This window comes from Malus sylvestris, chromosome 12 (assembly GCF_916048215.2).
Source record: "Malus sylvestris chromosome 12, drMalSylv7.2, whole genome shotgun sequence".
Classification (NCBI taxonomy): domain Eukaryota; kingdom Viridiplantae; phylum Streptophyta; class Magnoliopsida; order Rosales; family Rosaceae; genus Malus; species Malus sylvestris.
In genome coordinates, this window is record NC_062271.1 from 5,492,030 (window position 1) to 5,515,234 (window position 23,205).

General features: G+C 39.4%; 1 protein-coding gene across 4 annotated transcripts; it reads right to left on the reverse strand.

Annotated features, from left to right (window-relative positions):
• Nucleotides 1-14,461: 14,461 nt before the first annotated feature.
• LOC126591780 (uncharacterized) lies at nt 14,462-21,360 on the reverse strand. Of its 4 annotated transcripts, none has more exons than XM_050257457.1 (2): nt 19,550-21,360; nt 14,462-14,751 (listed from the first exon to the last, which is right to left on the reverse strand). In XM_050257457.1, exons 1-2 carry the CDS (start codon nt 21,113-21,115, stop codon nt 14,680-14,682), a joined length of 1,638 nt encoding a protein of 545 aa, XP_050113414.1. In that variant the 5' UTR covers nt 21,116-21,360; the 3' UTR covers nt 14,462-14,679. The 4 variants fall into 4 exon arrangements, with proteins under 4 accessions (XP_050113414.1, XP_050113415.1, XP_050113416.1 ...); XM_050257458.1 differs by having other exon boundaries at nt 14,462-14,947; XM_050257459.1 differs by having other exon boundaries at nt 14,462-14,972.
• Nucleotides 21,361-23,205: the final 1,845 nt, after the last annotated feature.

The window sequence follows — 23,205 nt, forward strand, 5'->3', positions numbered from 1 at the left end:
CATATGTTTTATATAAATTGATTACATCCAATTATTGTTTCATAAAATATGAATGCAATTATCTGCTTTATAGAGAACTTATTCATGTATGTTTATTAAGGATGCATACTTAGATTGCATGCAGGGATTTGATGCTAGAATATATGGGAATTTCACCTAATCATTATGAGCTTATATTTGTAAGTAGTAAAAGTCACTAGTTATGATTGAGTTAAGTAAATTCTTGGAAGGAGTATCATGTTTTTCATAGTTACGAATGCTTTGTCGATGCTTATGATTTTCACAAAACTTAATGATCTTTGAGATGTATCTCTATCATGCTTTTCATAGTTAGGGAACTTGAGAAGAATAATTTGGTTGCGTCGCTGAGTCCAATTCAATGAACATAGGAAAATCTGAGAGTTAATTAGTGTTGTTCACGGTTAATTTGGGGCATTATCATTCATGGTTTATAGGAAGAATAACTAGAAATCGATTTGTATGCATATGTTTCATTTGTGGAGAAGAATCCTTTAGCTATCATTTCATCCATATTTCATTCACAACTTAATTTACTTGTGGCCATTTACTTTTGTTTTAATTAAATTCGTCCTAAATCCTCCCAGTTATTGTTTTGTTGTTCGTTTAACCTAGTTTTTAGTTTATTAAGTTTAATTTGTGTTGATTAGTATCATTTTTTATCCCCGGAATAAAACGATCCCTACTTACTCGTACTGCAATTGCGCAATTTATAGGGTTCAATTTGTATGTTAGTTTCTACCACATCACCGAGTGCGACAAGATCTGAAGGAGTACATGCAGAAGTGTTGGAAATGAGCCATAAAGCCAATCATATGATGATACTCCATGGACATTTCATGTCACATCTCGGCCCGGGCCCCCCACCACATCCCGGACTCGACTCTAACGTAGCACAATATTGTTCGTTTTGGGACCTGACCACGCCCTCATGGTTTTGTTTCTGGGAAATCACACGAGAACTTCTCAGTAGGTCACCCATTATGGGATTGCTCTTGCGCGAACTCGCTTAACTTCGGAGTTCCGATGGAACTCGAAGCCAGTGAGCTCCCAAAAGGCCTCGTGCTAGGTAGAGATGTGAATATACATATAAGGCTTACAAGATCCACTCATCTGGGCGATATGGGATATTATTCTTAAAAGGTCTCGTGCTAGGTAGAGATGGGAATATACATATAAGGCTTACAAGATCCATTCCCTTGGGCGATGTGGGATGTTACAATCCACCCCCCTTAGGGGCTCGATGTCATCGTTGGTACACATCCGGCCATGGATTGGCTTTGATACCAAATTGTCACATCCCAGCCCGGGCCCCCCACCTCATCCCAGGCTCGAATCCACCGTAGCACGATATTGTCCGCTTTAGGCCCTGATCACGCCCTCACGGTTTTGTTTATGGGAACTCACACGAGAACTTCCCAGTGGGTCACCCATCATGGGATTGCTCTCGCGCGAACTGGTTTAACTTCGGAGTTCCGATGAAACCCGAAGCTAGTGAGCTCCCAAAAGGCCTCGTGCTAGGTAGAGATGAGAATATACATATAAGGCTTACATGATCCACTCCCTTGGGCGATGTGGGATGTTACATTTCACATGTTAAACTAATCTAGTTTAATATAAAGGGCAAACATTATTGTTTGAAGCCGTATGATATAAATGTTATATGCTTAAACGATAAGTCCAAGGAATATGTAATTGGGAGAATGTGATTTAAAGAAGTTAGATTCATGAGACTATTCTCGTACATATCCTAAACGTTCCTGATCATAGGATTGCCAATTGGGCATTGACAGTCCGTTAAGATCAGTACGTGCTATGTCTTCTCTTAGGGAGAACGACTGGTCTCGAATCATTGGTGTGATTGACATTAAGAGAAGCATGTAGGTGCTCAATAGAGAATGAGTCCACTGAACACGATCAACGATGAGTTCTCATACTCATGTCATATGAGAACTCATGGTTGGGATAACACAAAGTAGTCATTTGACCTGAAGCATCATAGTTGTCTTGTGGTTAGGTCTTTGATCTTAGATTGTGTCAAAGTCACACCGTCAAAGGGTGTCCACTGCATAGTTGGGGTTAAGTCACTTAGCCATGGAGGCAAATGAAAGCGCAACAAAGGATCTCTAACCTTCAAACCATTTGAGGGAGAATACTCTATAATATGATTAAGAATCTCTGGCCAGAGTATGAATAAGATTTAGGAAGTCGTTCCAAATCACATTAAAGGTAATCATATAAGTAAATGAATCACATTGGATAGCAGACATGAATAAACTATCAAACAAAACAATATGGTTAAGAGTATTGTATTAGAGAAAGATCGTATTATATTGTAATCCTAAGCTAAATAGGTTATCCACATTTTCTAATTAGCTTGCGTAGCCATGACATACTGCTAGGTGTCACTTATGGTTTGTGGAAGCCCTAAAGTTGTATAATCACTAAAGGGAGATTTGAAAGTATGTTTATATTCACAATCGATTTAAAGAGCTCTAATCGCCCACTGCCTCGCTAAAAGGAACCTAATGGATCGTACACCCCGTAAGGTAAAGATTGAAGAAACAACGGAGATGAGTAAGAATAATTAAATGGTTTAATTATTTATGGTTAGGATTAATTAATATGTTAATTAATTAAACGAATAAGTTCGTTATAAACATTGGGTTAGTTTTGGGCTGCAAGGCCTAATAAGATTTGAATGTCAAGTCCAATAACTTAAGTTGTATGACGACTTGAAACACAAAGGGCATCAAAGATCAAAGAACCCAATATGGCCGGCCATAAGAGTGAGAGGTAGTGAACTTGGCTTAATTGCAAGTTTGCCACTCCATTGTGAGGTGGTATAAAGACAACTTTATAGCAATTTCATCCTTAAGGTTTTTCTTTAGAGAAAATATGAGAACACAAAGTTCTCTTGACTCTCTAGGAGGCCGACCACCTTGGAAGAGATTACTAGCATCTATCTCTTCCTAGGTCACTCATCTCTTCATCAATGCTCTCTTGGTGCGGAGACTTAGAGGTTCCCTATTTTTGGAACTTGGAGAATCCATTCATCCATCATCCTCCAAGAAATCCATGGAGCTAAGAGGTAAGGGATGAAGACCCTATCTCTTAGGTGATTAGCCTTTGCTGCAAAGAGGAATTAACAAAGGTAAAATATTTCTCAACTCACTTTGTTCTTAAGTTGAGTCTTGGTTCACCACTCACTAGACCTTGAATTTCATAGGTAAAGTTTTGTTTTTGAGTGCATACAAGCATGATTACACCTCTTAATTGTTAATTGCATGCATAGAAACAACCCTTCAAATTGATAGAAACTTACCCAATAATATCACTGTCAAAATCACCATCATTTCCTTCTTTAAAGAAAGATTTTCCAGAAAACATAAATTCGTCATACCTGTTTAAGCAGACCAAAACACCATCTTCTGTAGCTCAAATCGAAAAGCCATCTTCATGAAAGTTGTTCCTTAACTCCTGAAATACAACATATCCAAATTGGAGATCCATCGGAGCAGTACAACTCCAGAAACGCAGGTATGATCATTGACTGCTCATCACTCCTCTGTCAACCATTCAGGCCTGTTGTGAGCCTCGAAACTCCATTTTATTTTGCTCAAATCGACATACTTTCTTCATCAAAGTTGTTTCTCCTCATCTCTTCCATAACATATCAAACATCCAGAACGAACCATCAATTAGATCTTTCCAGATCTTCAGAACACTATGACAGCCTTGAAATCCGCAGAAAATCCGACCGGCATGTTTGAAGCTTCAAAACTCCAACTTCCTTTGCTCAGATAGAAACACTTCTTCATTGAACGTTGTTCCTCTGCCCAGTATCTATAACATACCAAAATTTTAGAAAGAGACAACGGTGCAATTGTCCTAGATGCGTGAAAAACCAACCCAGCCTCCATTTCCGCAGGAAACTGGACAACCATGTTATGAATACCAAAACTCCATTTTCCATGGCTCAGATCGAGAAAGATCCTTCACGAAAGTTGTTCTTCTAATCGAGAACTATAACATGTCCAAAGTTCAGCTCCATTAGAGAAGAGAAGAGGTAGCAGAAATTTGATAGAAGAAGGGAGACGGAAGAGGGAGAGAGAGTGAGTTGTGAGAGTTAGGGCTGGTTTGATATTGCTGTGTTTTGAAAAAAAGTTGCTGTGAGAATAAGCGGCTGTACTGTGAGAATAAGCGGCTGTGAAATAAATCAGCAGAGTGTTTGGTAAATTTTTTTGTAAAAGTGCTTTTGGAAAAAAAAGCAGTCCGATGGTGGGTCTTTTCATTAAAGGAGCACTGTAGCTCCGTGTGCTTTGAAAAAAAGCCAGTTTTCCAAAGCTACAAATAGCAGCTTCAGCTTTTTCCTTTGATTTCAGCTTATTCTCATAGCAGCTTCCAAAATAAGCTTTTTTTTTTCAGTTTACCAAACACCTAAAACCCTCACAGCTTTTTTTTCATGGGTGCTTTTTTTTTTAAGCACCTCACTCCCAAACCACTCCTTAGAGAGAGACGGGAGAATAAAAAAAATAATGAGAGATGTAATTGTGGAGCCAAAAATAATCATAAGGCAACGCGTGGATTTTTGGTAAAAATGACAAAGTTACCCCTGAGACACACCAGTTGTTCTACGCTCGAGCAGTGGACAATCATTCTTTAATCAAGCTGAGAGTGTCCAAAAAAGGTAACAAATTCCAAATTATCTCATCCATCCTCATCTTAAGTAATTACTTCATAACGTACAAATTATTCCATATAAATGGAGATTAATTGGCTAATTAATGGATTAATTCCTAATTAATCCATTAATCACCAATTAAATCACCCATCTCACACAAAAATACCTCTAAGGGCCGGCCACCTCCATGCTCTATATATATCACCCAATTTTATCTAAAAACCTAAGTTCTACACTTTTGCAAAACTCCAAAAAACTCTCAAAATACTTTTCTCTCTAAATTATAACTTTGGCATCGGAGGTTCTTCGACCAAAGCTCCCCCCCATTCATCATGGGCGCATGAGGCTCTTGGCCTTGACCTAAGGTGTTAATTGTTTTGTAGGTGCAATTTTGTCCAAGAAGAAGGCAGAACTTTGCATCCACAAATTGGTGCTTTCATTGAGAGTTGAGTCACACACTTGTAGAAGACTCTCGCATCCAAGGTTTTCTATTTTCTTGTCTATTTGTAGATTTTCCGTACGTTCTTATTATTTAGAATTTTTTATTTGCAAAAATTCTTTGATAAAACGTAAAAGAGAAGTACAATGGCTAGAAATTTAGAAAATTCAACAAATGAAAATTTTAACATTCAAGAGATGGGACCACAATGATCCATGAGGCTAAATGTGACAATAGGTGGAGCGGCACCACCACCACGAGTTTTCACCACAGGAACCCGCGGTGGCTACCACGGTAGCCACCTGCGGCGAGGTCTATGGTGTCACCACCACAGCCCAAGCCGTGCCATCCAAGGCAGCTCACGACACTAAGGCTACAACCCAAGCCATATCACTCCGTGCTCAACGCGAGCCTAATGCGTTGCCAAGCCGAGCCCAAGCCTCACACCCACGTGCATCATACGCCAAGCAGCCTACTCTCGTGGCCCAGCCTATTTTCAAGGCCCAGCCTGCTCCCGCGGCTCAACCTGCTATCCCGGCTCAGCCTGCTCCCGTGGCATTCCAAGCAGCCCAGATCGACCCAAGACTATCTTAACCATTCAGACTAACCATCGAGCCGGGGGCATTTTCACCATGTTTATCTGCGGATTTGACATTTCCCAATTCAAATCTTGTGCCCAAAGCTTACCACACTTCCACTGCTCAAGGGGACATATTCTTTCAAAGCTCTTCTAATCTAAATGGCGAACAACACTTGTCTTGACAAGTCATAGAGTTGACGAGCGCCCTTGCACAATAGACAACCTTGGTGAATCAACTCTTGCAACGCACCGGGATCCAACGTTCCCCGGACGAGGTGTCCCGAAGAAGGACAAGGGCAGACGAACCTCTCCATCAGCGTCCCGGTAAGCAGCCACTTGACCAGTCATGAACCGAGCGTTCTAATGGAGTACACTTGGACCCCGAGATAGCGTATACTCCCATCTTAGCATGTGGAGGAGCATGCACTCTCAGTTAGGCCCACAGATAAACATACACTCACGGTTGGGGCCACACTTCGATAATCAACATGAGAAACCTTTGAGGCAAAATGTTCATTCGCGGCAAGGCCCGTAAGGAGCATCATCCACCTCGCATCGGAGTAGGCAGCATAGCGAACGAAGATAAGCAATCACTCAATTCGGCTCAAGTTTAACCAGTAGCCTGCAAGTTACTCGCTCACATGGTAGAAACATACCACACTGACCGCAGCCACTGCATAGACGAGCCGAACACATAGAAGAGCAGCCTAGACCAGTAGGTCACGATCGGGGGTAACCGAGGGCTCTGCCACTTCAATAAAGGTAAATTCAGGAAGAAGTAGAAATACTCATGACCGAGCGATTGCACGATTTCCCGCGTAACGAAGCTATTGACAAGACACTTCAATGAAACATGACCAACATAAGCGAGTCATCTTTCAATGACAAGATTGAGCAGACGGGACTACCCCACATAAATTGCCAGATATAAAGACATTTTATGTTTTGACAAACGCAGCAGCTCAGCCTAATGGCACGCCAGGGGCAGACGAGTACCAGAAGGACACACCAGCCCGACTACCAAGAACTAGGGGCATACCTTGTTCTCAACACTCCAGATAATTCCTCCTGCTGCGCATAACCTAGCCCAAGCCAGCCCCATCTTTGATTTCACAACCACACCTGTATGCTCCATGGTTCCCGACAACCATTGATCTATCACCATGGCTCATAACTGTGCTAATCTTGCACCATGGTTCCCAGCCATGCCGATTTTTCCATGTTGCTCGTGCCAACCAAGCCTCAAAAAGGCACATGATGAAACACCTAATGATGGCACAATAATTCTGGGAGCAGCTTATTGAGCTTACACCCTTACGCGAGGTCCACAAGCATTTTGAGGTCTCAAGCAGATCGCTAAACATGACCTCGCAGACTAAGGATTATTTCGGTTGTCCCAGCAGTCTAGTTTTCCTCAACTGCACTCACGACAACGACTTCCATGCTTTCCAGTGCAAGAGTGTAAACCAATTCCCCGACATCCATATGGGTCTGCTCTCCAGTGCGAGAGGATAAACTAATTGCTCTCCATTGCGAGTGGGTAAACCAATTTCCTAACACCCGTATGGGTCTGCTCTCCAGTGCGAGAGGATAAACTAATTACTCTTCAGTGCGAGAGGGTAAACCAATTCCCCGACACCCATATGGGTTTATTCTCGAGTGCGAGATGATAAATTAATTGCTCTCAAATGCGAGAGGGTAAACTAATTGATCTCTAGTGTGATAGGGTAAACTAATTCCCTGACACCCATATAAGTAAGCTCTCTAGTGCGAGAAAGCCACATAGTTCAAAAGATCGAATGCTTGAAGATTAATTAACCAACAAATGGTTAGGGGGCAGCAACCATTTTTACACTTAACAGTTCACTCATCCGACACTTCATCTTCAACAACTTTGATCTTGGCAGCTTCATCCTTGACTGCTCCATCTATGGCAGTTGAAAAATCAAACTCAAGCAGTTTCCTCATTTTGAGCAGGCAACCCAAACAATTGCCTATTCCACGCCACTTCCTCAACCCATGCCGAACCAATCCTTGACTTCAATCAAGCCGAGCTGCTCAAGCAATGACCCTTGCCACATCACCTCCTTGGCCCATGCCAAGACGTCTTTTGGCCCCTGCCAGCCAACGTGTCGCACCACCCTGATGACTGCCCCGTGGCATCACCACCCAAGAAAAAGACAAGAAGAAATTAAGTTTTTATTACATTGGTGTGGCACGGAGAAGACGAATAAAGCAACAAAAAACGGTCTTTTACACGGGCAAGATGTAGAAGATTGCTAGAGGAGGGGGAACAAATATCCTCTAAGCTCTCTCTCTTGTAGGGTAGAATAAATCTCTCCAAAGTTGATTTAATAACCCACTTAAGGTGGACTTAAATAGGCTTTGAGAGAAATTTATTTTCTTTTCCTAGAATGATCTAATTTCATATTAAAGAGAGAATCTACATCAAAACAGGAAGCAGTCCTAAGTTTCCTAGACCAAGAAGATCTCTACATCTGCTGCCCTTTCTTATGAGCAGCCCAGCAGGTGTGGGGGCATTTGTGGAGCAAAAAATAATCACAGGGCGACACGTGGATTTTTGGTAAAAAGGACAAAGTTACCCCTGAGACACACCGGTTGACTTACGCGTGAGCAGTGGACAATCATTCTTTAATCAAGCCAAGAGTGTCCAAAAAAGGTAACCAATTCCAAATTATCTCATCCATCCTCATCTTAGGTAATTACTTCATAACGTACAAATTATTCCATATAAATGGAGATTAATTGGCTAATTAATGGATTAATTCCTAATTAATCCATTAATCATCAATTAAATCACCCATCTCACACAAAAATACCTCTAAGGGCCGGCCACCTCCATGCTCTATATATATCACCCCATTTTCTCTAAAAACCTAAGTTCCACACTCTTGCAAAACTTCCAAAAACTCTCAAAATACTTTTCTCTCTAAATTTTAACTTTGGCATCAGAGGTTCTTTGGCCAAAGCCCTCCCATTCATCATTAGCGCGTGAGGCTTTTGGCCTTGACCTAAGGTGTTAATTGTTTTGTAGGTGCAATTTTGTCCAAGAAGAAGAAGGCGGAAATTTGTATCCACATTAATCATGCAAGTGATTTGGAAGACATGGGAGATGAGAATGAGTAGGGTGTGGACTCCACTTGGCATACAACCAAAAGTCATAAAAGACGGAAAGTGGTCCTGTTCGGATCTCTTCCATCAAATCCACCAAATCAAATTATATTAACATCCGACAAATTGTTAAATACACTTCACATAATTAATACACCTCATATTTGCTTTTTCAATTAAAAATTATCTTAATACACCTCATATACTTACCCATAATACCCTCACACCCCCCATTCATAATATACACCTTACATTTTCTATATACACCCCATATTCTCTATACATCCCACATTTCTCAAATCTTATAAAGCTTTTAATTTGGACAAATAATGCCGACTGAAATTTTGACAAAAGAAGCCGTCTGAGATTTATAGCATATGTGAGTTGTTTTCAATTCCACCATTAAAACCATGTCATCTGTTTTTAATATTTTGTGGTAATTTTAGGTGTTTAATTTTTCATGTAATCCCTATGATCCCTAAAATATGAATATGAACATAGAAACTTGAATAACACATCAAAAACAAGATTCAATAATTATCGATGTCATCAAAATCACTAAAACAATAAATAATATGAAGTTTTACCTCATGTGAAGCTTCTGAAACATCGATTTCATGTTTCATTCGTTAAAAATATTTTTTCTCAATCAACATGTTTGTAGTTTCATTGGTTAAGGTTTTGTTAAACAATTGAGGGTTAAAGGGGTTTTGATAGTTGAAGAAGATGAATAATACGTTAAAAGTGATTTGGGTTGTATATATAATTTTTTAATTTTTTTAACCTTATAAGGTCAAAATTGCCACTACATAGTAGGATAAATAAATTATTTAATATTAAATTTTAATGTAAGGTGCATTCAACATTTTGTGAGATGCTAATATAAAAAGCCATCAAATAATCTGGACTCTTAAAATTTGATCTAACGGCTAAAATTATTATAACTTTTAAAGTGGACCTTTGTTTGTAGTCATTGGATCAAATTTCAAGGGTTCGGATTGTTTGATTTGATGGAAATCACCCAAATCGCCCTTCACGCTGAGAAATTCATAAAATTTTCGTTGTATCTCCGAATTCGATTTTGCTTGCGCTTACACGTTCGTACCGTCGAGTACCTTGAATATGCGGTAAAATAATAGCTCATACGCTCACAAAATGATGGTCAATGAAAGTCAACAATCTTGCCTAAAGGGGCATTTTCGTTAATTCACTCTTTTAAAATTAATAAAAACGTAAAATTAGGGACATGTTGTCACACTTGGCCTCCTGAACTCACTAATCATTCTCTCTAGTTGGTTATAATCCTATCAAATTTAAATTGAATTTGGATTCAATTTTATCGAATTTAGTTGAATTTTTTTCCAATTGGGATTGTGGAATGCGAGAAAAATGTCAGCGCGAAATACTCGTCCATTGGTTAACTCTTAAAAAAATAGTTTTTTTTATAGTAAATCCACATGGAGCCATATGATTGGATTAGTGGGACCACATCAACACACAAACAAAAAATATTGATGAAATTTTAATGGAATGATTAAATTGTTGGGCGTTAGGGACCAAATTTATCGATTTTTGAAACTCAAGGACCAAAACGAGGAGTTGGATCAATGTCAGAGACCATTTGTGATAAAAAAAAACTTATTTTGTGTAATCCACGTGTCACCATTTCATTAGATTTGTGGTTTCACATATAAACTAATAGGATAGTTGACGGACAGAAGGACCAAATTGATGTGAGGTAATGAATATCAGGGACGACATTTATTGATTTTGAATGTGAATGACCAAAATGATAAGTTTGATCGATCTCAATGACCATTTATGATAAAAACTCTTCTTTTTCTTATGCCAAACCACAAAACACAACACTCATAACTCTCTTTCTTTCCTTTACAGCTGCCCAACTTACACACAATGCTCTTTTCTTTCTCCCCTCTCTCTCTCTCTCTCTCTTCCTTCCTCTTCCGTTTCCCTTCTTCCATCTAATTTCTTCAACCCTTTTTCTTCTTCAATGGAGCTGAATTTTGGACATCTTATAGTTCTCGATCAGACGAACAACTTTCATGAAGGATCTTTCTCGATCTGAGCGACGGAAAATGGGGTTTTGGCACTCATAACATGACTGTCTAGTTTCCTGCGGAAATGGAGGCTGGGCTGGTTTTTCAAGCACCGTTGGATATTTTTGATATGTTATAGGTACTGGGCAGATGAACAGAATTCAAGAAGGAATTATTTCTGTTTGAGCGCAGAAAGTTGGAGGTCTGAAGCTCCAAACATGACAGTCGGATTTTCTGTGGATTTCAAGGCTGTAATAGTGTTTCAAATATCTGGAATGATTTCACCGTTGGATCGTTCTGAGTTTTTTATATATTATGGAAGAGACAATGAGAAACAACTTCTATGAATAAAATATATCAATCTGAGCAAGAGAAAATAGAGTTTCGAAGCTCACAACAGGCCTGAATGGTTGACAGATAAGTGATGAACAGTCACTGATCACACCTGCGTTTCTGAGGTTATACTGCTCAGAAGGACCTCAAATTTGGATATGTTGTAGTTAACAAGTTAATGAACAATTCTCATGAAGATGTCTTTTCGATTTGAGCTACACAAGTTGGTGTTTTGGTCTGCTAAACAGGTATGACGAATTTCTGTTTTCTGGAAAATCTTTCTTTAAAGGAGGAAATGATGGTGATTTTGGTTGAAATATTATTGGGTGAGCTTGAACATATTTTCTGGATTGTTTCTTTCACAGGTTCTCATGGGAGAGAAAGGATTAACAAATGGATTTTGCTTGCTTTCCATGGCGTAGGTGATGATCTCCAAATGTAAATGCATAAACAACACAAGAATTTAAGTGGTTCACCATAATTGGCTACATCCACTGGGTTTTGTATCTTGTATATCTATTTCAATTTGTGTATGTACAGATTACAAGAAGGTGGCTTAAGAGCTTTAACAAAATATGTAAAGAGGGAGAGTTATCTGATGAGAGGAAGATTGGCTTCCAATGGTGTATCTTTTACTCATAGCCTCTGCCATTTTTTTTATAGGGAGAAGAATGAAGAAGACTCGGACATTCCCAAACTCCCAAATTCTCAAACACTCAAGAAGACTTGGAAAATTCTCTGTGTTTTTCGTCAAACCCTTGAAGAACCACCAAGCACCCCTACACGTGCCGGTTCTTCAAATGCCACAAGCTGAAACCTTGAGACGTTCGTTCATTCGAGATCAAGTCATGGCAACTCTCGGATCAACAACTTTCGGAGATCGAATCAGATGATTCAAGTTATTTGTAAGTTTGTAACCCCAAACATTTACATTAATACAATGTTCTTTGTACACGTGTTCTCGTTTGATTTGTCATAGGATTTTCGTGTTTACACTTGTAAATATTGAACTCTTAGTGAAAGTTCTAAAGTGAAATACGAAATCCACATTTGAAATCAATTATCAAATACTGTATGCCAACATAAACACCAAGTAGAAAAATTGATGGTTATATAAGTCAGAAATGTAACTCGCCAATCACTTTACTAATTAGATTCTTATATTCTCATCATACGTGATTTATAGTTTTATAACTACTCATCCAATTAAGAAAATCTAATCCCATCTTACGTACTATAAGAACCAAAACGTAATGATTCTGAAATCATAAGAAAGAAATGTAAAATTAAAGCCTATTTGACAAACATGGTAATCACCATAGAGTGTCTAATCCTTAAGCTCCAATACCACTTTGTCCTGCCTTGACCTATGAATAAGGAGTATTCATGAGATAGGATGTGTGGAAGCATATTTAATAGAAATAAGTTCTATAACCAAGACATGACGGGGAAAAAATTAAAATAAATCTTATTTGTAACTAATACACGCTACACCGTAAAGCACTCGCTAATAATATTTACATAATATATACTTGAATTTACTACATAAAATTTATCGAATATGCATCAAAATAAAAACACTAATTATTAGTTTACAAATTAGTTCACTAAGGAAATAGGCATCTACCAAATAATAATTAAAATGTAGCAAGTATTGCAAATACATAAAATATATGCAAATGAAATGCATGAATGTCACTCCCTTCTAATCCCACCAACACATGCCTAAGGCACCCAAGCCAGCACGTTCCATACCATACTTATACCACTTGGCTCTGAATACCTTAGAATACGAGTTAACTCCTATCCATTTCTTAAGACCAACTTTTGTAATTTAAATTCTCAATTTCCACTTTATTATATAAGCACTTCGCCCAAAGCCCAATTGTATACTTAAGCCCTTCCTCCGATACATGACTTATTCAAGGTTTCAGAATATATATCCAAGGCATTCTCCAACCCTTGAATATCTTCACAACTCAAACACTTTACACAACTAAGCACTTGATATAGCACAACACTGTTTTTCTTGCTTTATGCATTTATATGTAATATGCAACATTGACTTCAAGAATCACATGCTATATTGCTATATGATAATTTTATAACCAAACCAAACAAATGAAACACACAAATAAATTATATAAATAATAGTAAGGGAGATTGATGAGAGTTGATGATAAGAGTATATATCTTACCATCGTTTTCTCTTTTCTCATCAAGCAAGCTGTTACAATTTTTTTCCCTTATTTTTGAACCCTTCCTTTTACTTTTACATCCCTTTGAATCCACCACTCATCACTTCCACCGTTCCACCAACAGAATACTTCACACTCAACTTTATGTTTGTGCCATCCCATAACTTTTGCTGCCTTTCATACAGGGTTCCCCACAAAACACCCCACTTCTTGCTCATCATCTCACACTTTGTCAACTCCACAGTCAAGGGTTTGGTAATGGACACGTTGGCTGGAACGGAGCAGTTCTCTTGGACGGTGAGCGACTTAATAGTTTATATGATCTTTAGTCACAACGTCGTCGTTGTCCTCCGTGCCCCGGCTTTCACTGCTTAGTGTGACTAGCCAAAGCCAACGATGGTGCTTCTCGCTAAACTAATAAGCTTTTAGCTTCCAATTCACGACCACACTTAGGCGAGCCATAATTTATCTTAAGCATTCATTCTTTAGCCATTGATTCAACTGAGATATTTCTTAAGACATGCTAATTCTTTCAAGACATCTCGAGACTTGATATTGGAAACGAACCAGGGGAACTGGGAGTATCCACTGAGGCCCAAATCCAACTCGATCAAAATATCCCCCACACAAAGCAAGTGGAGAAGAAGAAAAAGAAGAGTGCGAGGGAGAGTTTTTGAGCCATAGAAAGAGGTTAGTACTTTTATAATCACGGGTTCGTTTGGATGTACTTTTAAAATGATTGAAAACGCTTTTAGAGAAAATATTTTTTGGTTCCAAAAGCACCTAAAATGCTTTCTGCAAGAAGCACTAGTTATGTGCTTCTTTCAGGAAGCACTTTAAGTGCTTTTTTTTCAGAATATACTTGCATTTTTACTAAGAATTAGTTTCAAAAATATTTTCAACAAAAGCGCTTTTAGTCATTTTAAAAGCACATCCAAACGAGCTCTACATCACTTCTAGGTTTCTAGCTATATAGTTCTTGAGCTAATTTTTAGTCTTAGGCTATTTCCACTGTCAATCTATTTATTTATTATTATTTTTTTTTACAAACGATATTATTTAAACTAAGGGGGAGGAGGTGGGCTTAGCCTCATAATGGGCTAACAATAATGCGGTCCAAACTCGCATTTGTAGAGAATTGAACCTAAGAGACCTCTCACTTACAAATGAAAAGGAATACCATTACACCGTAGTACTAAGTGGCATTTCCACTGTCAATGTTGTGTTGTCATCAGTCATCAGTCCTTCTCAATGAACAACGACCTGGACGACAAATTGGAAACTGAGAATTCAGTTGTTGTTGGACAATGCTGCATTAAGAATTTTCCCTTGTAAGTTACACCACATCAGATCGAGGAGGCTGTGAAATTAATGTTTGTGAAAACCATTGATGATAGTCTTATTAAGCCAACATTTTGATAATATAATTAGGGTCAATTCTCAATGCTTGCTAGCGTGCCGTAGCGTATTCATCGTTGTTGCTCTTCTCCTCCACCTCTCTTGTATCTGTATCTTATCTTTGAGCATTTAGCTGCACTAGAATTAATATTGCTTTCTTCAATTGTATATGGTATATATTGTATGCTAATTTAATTAATTTCTTGAAATTCTAGCAACATATATCTCAAGTCCTTTTCTTTTCACCGGGTTCTTCATCACTTAATACGTTTTAGCATCTAACTGATTTTTAATAAATTTGTATAACTTTTTTCTCAGCATTTGATGTACTGAAGATATGCATGCAGCTGCTTGAATTTGGTTGATTATTGTTATTAGAGCCATAATCAAGAGTATCTAGATCCAAATTATCATAAGCTATATAGTCAACAACAACAACAACAAAGTCTTTTCCCACTAAGTGGGGTCGGCTATATGAATCCTAGAACGCCATTGCGCTCGGTTTTGCACATGTCCAAACCCATTTTGTGTACGTGTTGATGCTTCACCGCCCAACATTCTGTGCCATACATCATCGCCGGCCTTATTGCCGTCCTATAAAATTTTCCCTTGAGCTTCAGTGGCCTACAACGGTCACACAACACGCCGGATGCACTCTTCCACTTCATCCATCTAGCTTGTATTCTATGGTTGAGATCTCCATCTAATTCTCCATTCTTTTGCAAGATAGATCCTAGGTAGCGAAAACGGTCGCTCTTTGGTATTACCTGATCTCCGATCCTCGCCCCTAACTCATTTTGGCCTCCATTTGCACTGAGCTTGCACTTCATATATTCTGTCTTTGATCGGCTTAGGCGAAGACCTTTAGATTCCAACACTTCTCTCCAAAGGTTAAGCTTCGCATTTACCCCTCATGAGTTTCATCTATCAACACTATATCATTTGCGAGAAGCATACACCAAGGAATATCATCTTGAATATGTCCTGTTAACTCATCCATTACCAACGCAAAAGGGTAAGGACTTAAGGATTGTTGATGCACAAAATCAGTGAGGACTTTGGTACAACAGAAAGTATTAAGTTATTGCTCTGGTCATTAGTGTGGATAAGTATGTAAAAGGATAGAGACAGGAAAGCAAACATAAGATGTACGTGGTTCACCCAGATTGGCTACGTCCACGGAGTAGATGAGTTCTCATTAATTGTGAAGGGTTTACACAAGTACATAGGTTCAAGCTCTCCTTTAGTGAGTACAAATCAATGATTTAGTACAAATGACATTAGGAAATATTGTGGGAGAATGATCTCGTAATTACGAAACTTCTAAGTACCGAAGTGTGGTATCGTTTTCACTTGCCTTATCTGTCTCATAGGTAGATGTGGCATCTTCTCTGGAAGTACTCTTCCTCCATCCAGGGGTGATATCTTTAACTAGTGGAGATACACAAGGTAATGTATCAATTTCACTTGAAGCTTACTTGTAGTTTCAGGCTTGGTCAAGCGTGATACAAACCATGTAGTAGGAGTCCCCCAAGTCGCCGAGCTAGGGGATCTGCTGAAAGAGGTGACAGACAAGGTAAACAATCAGAGCTCCAAGCAATCAGTCCCAGATCAGAAGTTTGATTTCGAGTTCCGGCTGATTGTTCTCATTCTCCCTATCTTGCAGGCAGCATGAAGGATAAAGAGAAAAAAGGAGAATAGATGATATGAGATACCTTTGCTTTTGAAGAAGTAACTTTCCACAGGCTTATTCTTGAACTGGGCTGGAGGGTTTTCTGGTTTCCTCCAGAGTATAAGGCCGACTGAAGAATTTGAGGGTCAAAACAAGTCCATCAAATCTAGAGTACGTTCGACCCTGCTGATATGGGATACTTTTGATGTTGACAAAGTAGTGGATGTATCGGCACGCGTTCTGTTACGCTTGTCTCCACATGCTTCCTTGTATCCTTCTCACTTTCCCTATCGGTTCCTCAGGCAGATGTGGTATCTTCTCTGGAAGCATAAGATGTTGAAGATGAGTACTCGAGAGTAATGCCAGGTAAGTAATCAGGTAAGGGGTTCCAGGCAGTCAGTTCCTGACTGGAAGCTTGATTCCAAGTGCTGACTGATTGCTCTCTTTCTCCTTGTCTTGCAGGTAAGAACAAGGCCAAAGGAAAAGACAGGGAAAAAGCATGATATGGGATACTCTTGCTTTTAACCCTGATGATATGAGATATTCTTGATCTGGTGTAGCTTGTTTGCCGAGGTATTATCGGGGGAAAAGAAAGCTGAGTATTTCGAGAGGCTTCGTTGGGAGTGCCCTCTCAGATATGAGGAAGGTTTGAGTATTTTTACAGGTCTGCCTGTCCGTTGAGGATGGAGGTCGACATATAAAGGAGTCTCCCTAACAACAAGTAGTAATGCTATTCCTTTACCTTGCTTGGTCATAACACGGTAGTGGGAGCTGCCAGCTTCATGTGTGTCAGAGCACTTTGAAAAAGTGGTCTGTGGTATCTGGAAAGTTGATGTTGCGTGTGAAGATTACAGACAAGCTTTATCCAAGGAGATCTGGCTCTCGAAGTTGAGAAAGCGGTGCCTCTTCGGTTTTCGAACAAGCAATCATGTTGGGGATCTGGCTCTCGAGATTCGGAGAACGGTGCCTCTTCGATTTTTGAGAGAGCAATCCTGCTGGGAGTCCGGCTCTAGAGATTCGAAGAGCGGTGTCTCTTCGATTTTTGAGAAATTAATCATGTTGGGAGTCTGGTTCTCGAGATTTGAAGAACGGTGCCTCTTCGATTTTGGAGCAAGCAATCTTGTTGGGAGTGTTTTCTCGAAAGTGAGTAAAGGTAGGGCATGTTTGCTAGTCTACTTTGCCACGGAGCACAGAGGTTGACACACAGGGACTTTCCAATTATCCAGCAGTGGTGCTGTTCCTTTACCCTTATGGGTAGTAATATGATAGCTAGACCTTCAAAATTTATGTGTCTAAACTTTGTTAGTGCTGTTTCTTTGCTATTCTTTTACCCTTCTTGGTCATAGCGATGTAGTGGGAGCTGCAAGCTTCACGTGTCTAAACTTTGTCAGAGATCTTTGGCAAAGTTATCTATGGTACCACTGAGCTGATGGTGCGTGTGAAAAGTGGATGATTGAATAGTAAGATTCACGTGCTTTCTACTTCACTAGAAATCTTCAACAGAATGCCCGTAATTTCAGCAAAGCTGAGTGTGCATGTGACAGGTGCTAACAAGGCTGAAAAAAGCAGGTGCCTCTTCGATTTCTAAGATCGGCCATCGTGATCTCTGAGCAGCCCAGCTTTTGAGAAAGCAAGCCTCTTCGATTTTTGAGATCGATCTTCGTGGTCTTTGAGCAGCTCAGCTTTTGAGAAAGCAAACGCCTCTTCGATTTCTGAGATCGGCCCTCGTGGTCTCTGAGCAGCCCAACTTTTGAGAAAGCAAATACCTCTTCGATTTCTGGGCAGACGCCTCTTCGATTTCTGAAGCTCCGTCGAGTGCAAATTTTTATAGAGGCTGGCATTAAGTTTCAAAGCACACTTGAATCTTCACCAGTAGAAGCTCATTTCTTGCACTTCTAAGATCTTGATTTATCCGACCTCTTCTCTCTTCAACACCTTTGAAAATGTATGGCCCCTCCGACCGTCGTTTTGACTTGAACCTTGTTGAAGAGGCAGCCACGCCTTCTCCAAACAACATATGGCGCCCATCCTTCTTATCCCCTACTGGTCCTCTTACCGTTGGGGATTCCGTGATGAAGAATTATATGACCGCTGCGGTGGTGGCCATGAACCTTCTCACTCCCAAAGATAACAGACTACTTTCCAAACGGTCTGATGAATTCGCTGTTAAGGATTCTCTGGCTCTGAGTATTCAGTGTGCAGGTTCTGTGTCTAATATGGCCCAACGCCTATTTGCTCGAACCCGCCAAGTTGAATCATTGGCGGCTGAAGTGATGAGTCTTAAACAGGAGATTAGAGGGCTCAAACATGAGAATAAACAGTTGCACCGACTCGCACATAACTATGCTACAAACATGAAGAAGAAGTTTGACTAGATGAAGGAATCTGATGGTCAGGTTTTACTTGATCATCAGCGGTTTGTAGGTTTGTTCCAAAGGCATTTATTGCCTTCGTCTTCTGGGGCTGTACTGCATAATGAAGCTTCAAATGATCAACCTCTGATGCCTCTTCCTTCTAGGGTTCTGTCCAGTACTGAGGCTCCGAATGATCCCCCTCCGATGCTTTCTCTTTCTGGGGCTCTACCGACTGCTGAGACTTCTCCTAAGCAACCTTTGTGAAGGCTCCCTCTTGTTTGTTTATTTTGACTCATGTATATGTACATATTTGTAACTTGTCGGAGATATCAATAAATAAGCTTTGCTTCATTTCCAACGTATTGTGTTAAATACACCAAAGCTTTCTTCACTGAGTGGGTCGGCTATATGAATCTTAGAACGCCATTGTGCTCGGTCCTGTGTCATGTCATTCGTTAGATCCAAATACTCTAAGTCTTTTCTTAGAGTCTCTTCCAAAGTTTTCCTAGGTCTTCCTCTACCCCTTCGGCCCTGAACCTCTATATAGTTAATAAAAAAAATAAAGAGATTATCATATCAGTCATCTATGCACAACTCGTGCCAGCAAACGCTGTCTAGGTTGATGCGGACTCAGGTCTTTTGCACTGGCGGTGATAATTGAGTCTAGAGAAGGAAGCTATGAACCTGTTGTTGTGGCTTGGGTAATTCCATCTCCTCCATCCCCGCACATAACTGCATTTCGCTAGGATACAAAAATGGTCTTCTGTCTTTATGTACAAAGTAAGAGTCCACATGCTCAATCCAGGAATCTTTTTCTGTATCACACTGGCATGCTATTTCCTCTCTCAAAATCTTTGCTCCCTTGGAAACTTCTTGTGCTGCTGGAAATGGAGAGCCAACACTCTTCTGAGCATGATCCAGACCATAGAAAGGCATCAAGCAAGCACAGAGCGTAAAGAAAGGAAAGTGATAACCCGATACAGCTATGTTCAACTGTGTCTTATAAAGCAGTTTCAGCTTTCTTCTACTTTCTAAGTCATAGCGAAAGATCAACCTTCGAGTGCCAAAGAACAGCACATGAGAATTTGGACTTATTGCAAAGGGTACCAGAGTATCATGGTGTTGATTGTACTTGAAATCCGAAGCGAAAAGCACTTTCATTCTTAACGTCATGCCACACACACTATATCTGAGAGTCCATCTATCACCAGATTCACATCCTGGTCGATCATCATAAGACCAAAAATAAAAATTATCTGAAGCATCACGGTTTACATAACAGACAAGGTCCATTGACACCCCAAGACATCCCATCATTGTTTTATCATCATCGTCATGGTCCTTCTCCTCATGGACAGGACAAGAAGGGAGTTGAAAGGCACGAGCTTCAATAGTATTGAGATCAATACACAAAAGTTTCCCTGAGGTAGCTAAGCTGTATAACACCCCACGCAAGTAGAAAAATTTCCTGCAAAGTTTGAACCTTTTGAAGCCCTCAACAAAAGTGGGGTCAAGTTGCAACTCATGTCGAACCCAGTGTCTAGAATGCGACGAGAAAATGTCCATTGGGTTGGTTGTGGTTATGGAGGTTGGTTGTTGCTGGGAATGGAAATAATCAATTCGAACAACTCTGTAGTGATCTAACTCGACAGGGTCATAAGCCAAGGCAACACAGAAATCGGCCTCCTCGGCTTCGACTACAGGAAGAGGGATGGAGGCGTGTTGCTTAGTGATGGGGTTTCTCACACAAAACTGGTAAGTTGTTGGGTTGAACAACAGAAGTAACCCATTACAAGAGTCCCTGAGATTGTCAGAGAAGTCACGTCTCTGCCACTGACACAGTTCACCGCCCCAATCCACAAGCGGTGACGACGATTCGGGGGACTTGAAGAAGGGATAATCATATAAATAGACCAAGGAGAGTAACTGATACATACCGCAAGAGTGGATCGTACGGTAGAAAAGACCCACGGTAGGAGACCGCGGCCAAAACATCCACAGCCACACACGGGAGATTATTCGGTGCCATTGCCAGGACTTGGACACCATCTTGCACTTTACCAAATCCCTTTGTGATAATCTACACAAAACATCAAACAACGAATCCTCGCACCAACATAATAATAATGATAATAAATTGCTCATCCTCGTAACTCCTGAATCTGAAACTGAATTTGAATCTGAATCGTTAAGATTAACACTCAGATTCAGGTCAACGGCAGCCTCTACCGGAGCCGGAGAGGAAACCATTGACGACGACGACTACCCCTACCCTACCCTACCCTAGAATGAATGAATTATGAAACTAAGCAATTAACAGAACAGAAACGTTGTCAATGTATTTCTTTCACGAGTAACGTATTCGTAATGTTTTGTGAGAAGCTGTAAAGGGAAGTAGATCGTCGATCAATATGGTCTCTAGATATAGCCCTAAACGCTTTTTCAGTTTGCAGAGCCTCCGGATGAGTTTGTTAGCTGTTCGGTCCTGTTTCCTCCTCCCTACCTCATTCACCAAATAAAGGGTAACCCACATGCTTTTATTTTTAGTTTTTGGAGGCCTCGAGCACTTTTTTTTTTTTTAATTTTTAGTTTTCAAGTTGAACAATTAAGTAAAAATAAATAAATAAATAAATAAATAGGAGTATGTGATTGTGATAAGTTGAAAGAGTGTGTTTCCCTTTAATTTTAGTCTTCAGATTAAATAAATAAAAATAACATTACAAATTAAATAAGTGTATTTGTTAAAAGATTTTGTGTTTATCATCTTTTTATTTATCCCTTCTCTATATTCCACTTTGGATTTACATAGGGAATTTAAGGGGGTGTATTCAATCGAGAATTTGAGAGACTTTAATGGATTTATAAATCCATGAATTTTTATGGAGTTTAATTGATTTGTAGAGATTCTATGCAAAATGTTGATTCAATTCCCTCGAAATCTCATGAGGAGATGTGAGATTTGTGAATACTTAAAATACACTACGAAATTTCTCCAATTTCCTCTAATTCCTCAACTTTTTGAAATTCTTTAACATTAATTTCTAATTGAATACACCTGAAATGTTATAAACTTCTTTAAAATTATAATTGAATGCACCTGAATTTCTAAGGATTTTAATTAACTATCTTAAAATTCTAATCGAATACACCTTAAATTTTAGAGAATCACTTAAAATCCTAATTGAATACCCTTAAATTCATTAAAAGAATTAAAATCCCTCAAAATCTCAATTGAATACACCCCCTTACTTTCCTTGTTTTGGTATGACTAGGAATAGGAAACTCACGATTCTCTTCGTCTCTTTTCCCCTTTGGGTTTGGGGAATTTATTAATTGTAAGTTGTAACACTTGTGTGAGTGATTAAACAAAGAATCCAAATCCAAATAGTTTATTTCATAGACCAAAAAACAAAAAATCGCTTATTTCACAAAGAGTATAGCATTCAAAGAAAAAGTTTAAAAATCAAAAAATCAAAATTTGGTAAATCAAAACAGATGTACAGTCGGGCAGACCTAATAAATATTAGATGCATAATGGGCTCAGTGTATAAAATATGTGTGCTGGATGGGCCCTAAAAAAGCACGCATAGGAACCTATAAAATCATAGGAAAACTAACGAAAAAAGTTTGAAAACTTTGAGTTTTAATAATAAGGACAAAATAAAAGGTAAAGTAAATAGTAATAGGGTTGACTTTTTAGTGTAAAAATGTGGTTTTTCATTAAAGTGAACAGAACTGAGTGTTTTTCGTTAAAAGTTCCCTAAAATCATACTTTAGGGGGCATTTGTTTGCCCTCACTAAGTGAGATTGGATTGGACTGGACTAAAACTCAAAGCAATACCGTGTTTGTTATACAGCAGGACGACCTTTAGGGGGACTAGCTGGGACTCGCCTCGACAAAGGACATCGCTAGACGGTCTTAGCGAGTCCCATCGAAAGGCATCGGATTGCTAAGACCTTCGCTGTTTCACTCCATCTGCTTCTCTTCGTCCGCTTCTCTCCCTTGCTCTGCTTCATTTGCTTCTCTCTCCCTTGCCCATCTATCTACTTCTCTCTTTCCCATATCTGAAACCCAGCCCACCCAGTGCCTAAATCTCAACACCAAAATTTAAAAAAAAAAATTCAAAGCAAAAACAACAACAATCCCCATATAAAAATTCTTCCTTATTCCCAATAATTCCCAAAAAAGAAAAAAAAATTTCCCAGAAAATTCCCGAGAAATGGATAGAGAAAGGAAGAGAGTAGCTTTGGTACAAAGAAAAATGGAGAGATGGAGGAGAGAGTAGCTTTAGGGACGATTTTGCGGGAAAAATCGCTTTGAAGGATATTGTTTTGCAGGA

What these genes read in the sequence shown, in the direction of transcription:
- LOC126591780 (XM_050257457.1), bottom strand. Translation starts at nt 21,115, where the DNA reads ATGGTTTCCTCTCCGGCTCCGGTAGAGGCTGCCGTTGACCTGAATCTG. An exon ending in TACCCAAGCCACAACAACAG is followed by an intron (nt 14,752 to 19,549) that starts GTTCATAGCTTC and finishes TTCTTAATGCAG; the next exon opens with CATTGTCCAACAACAACTGA.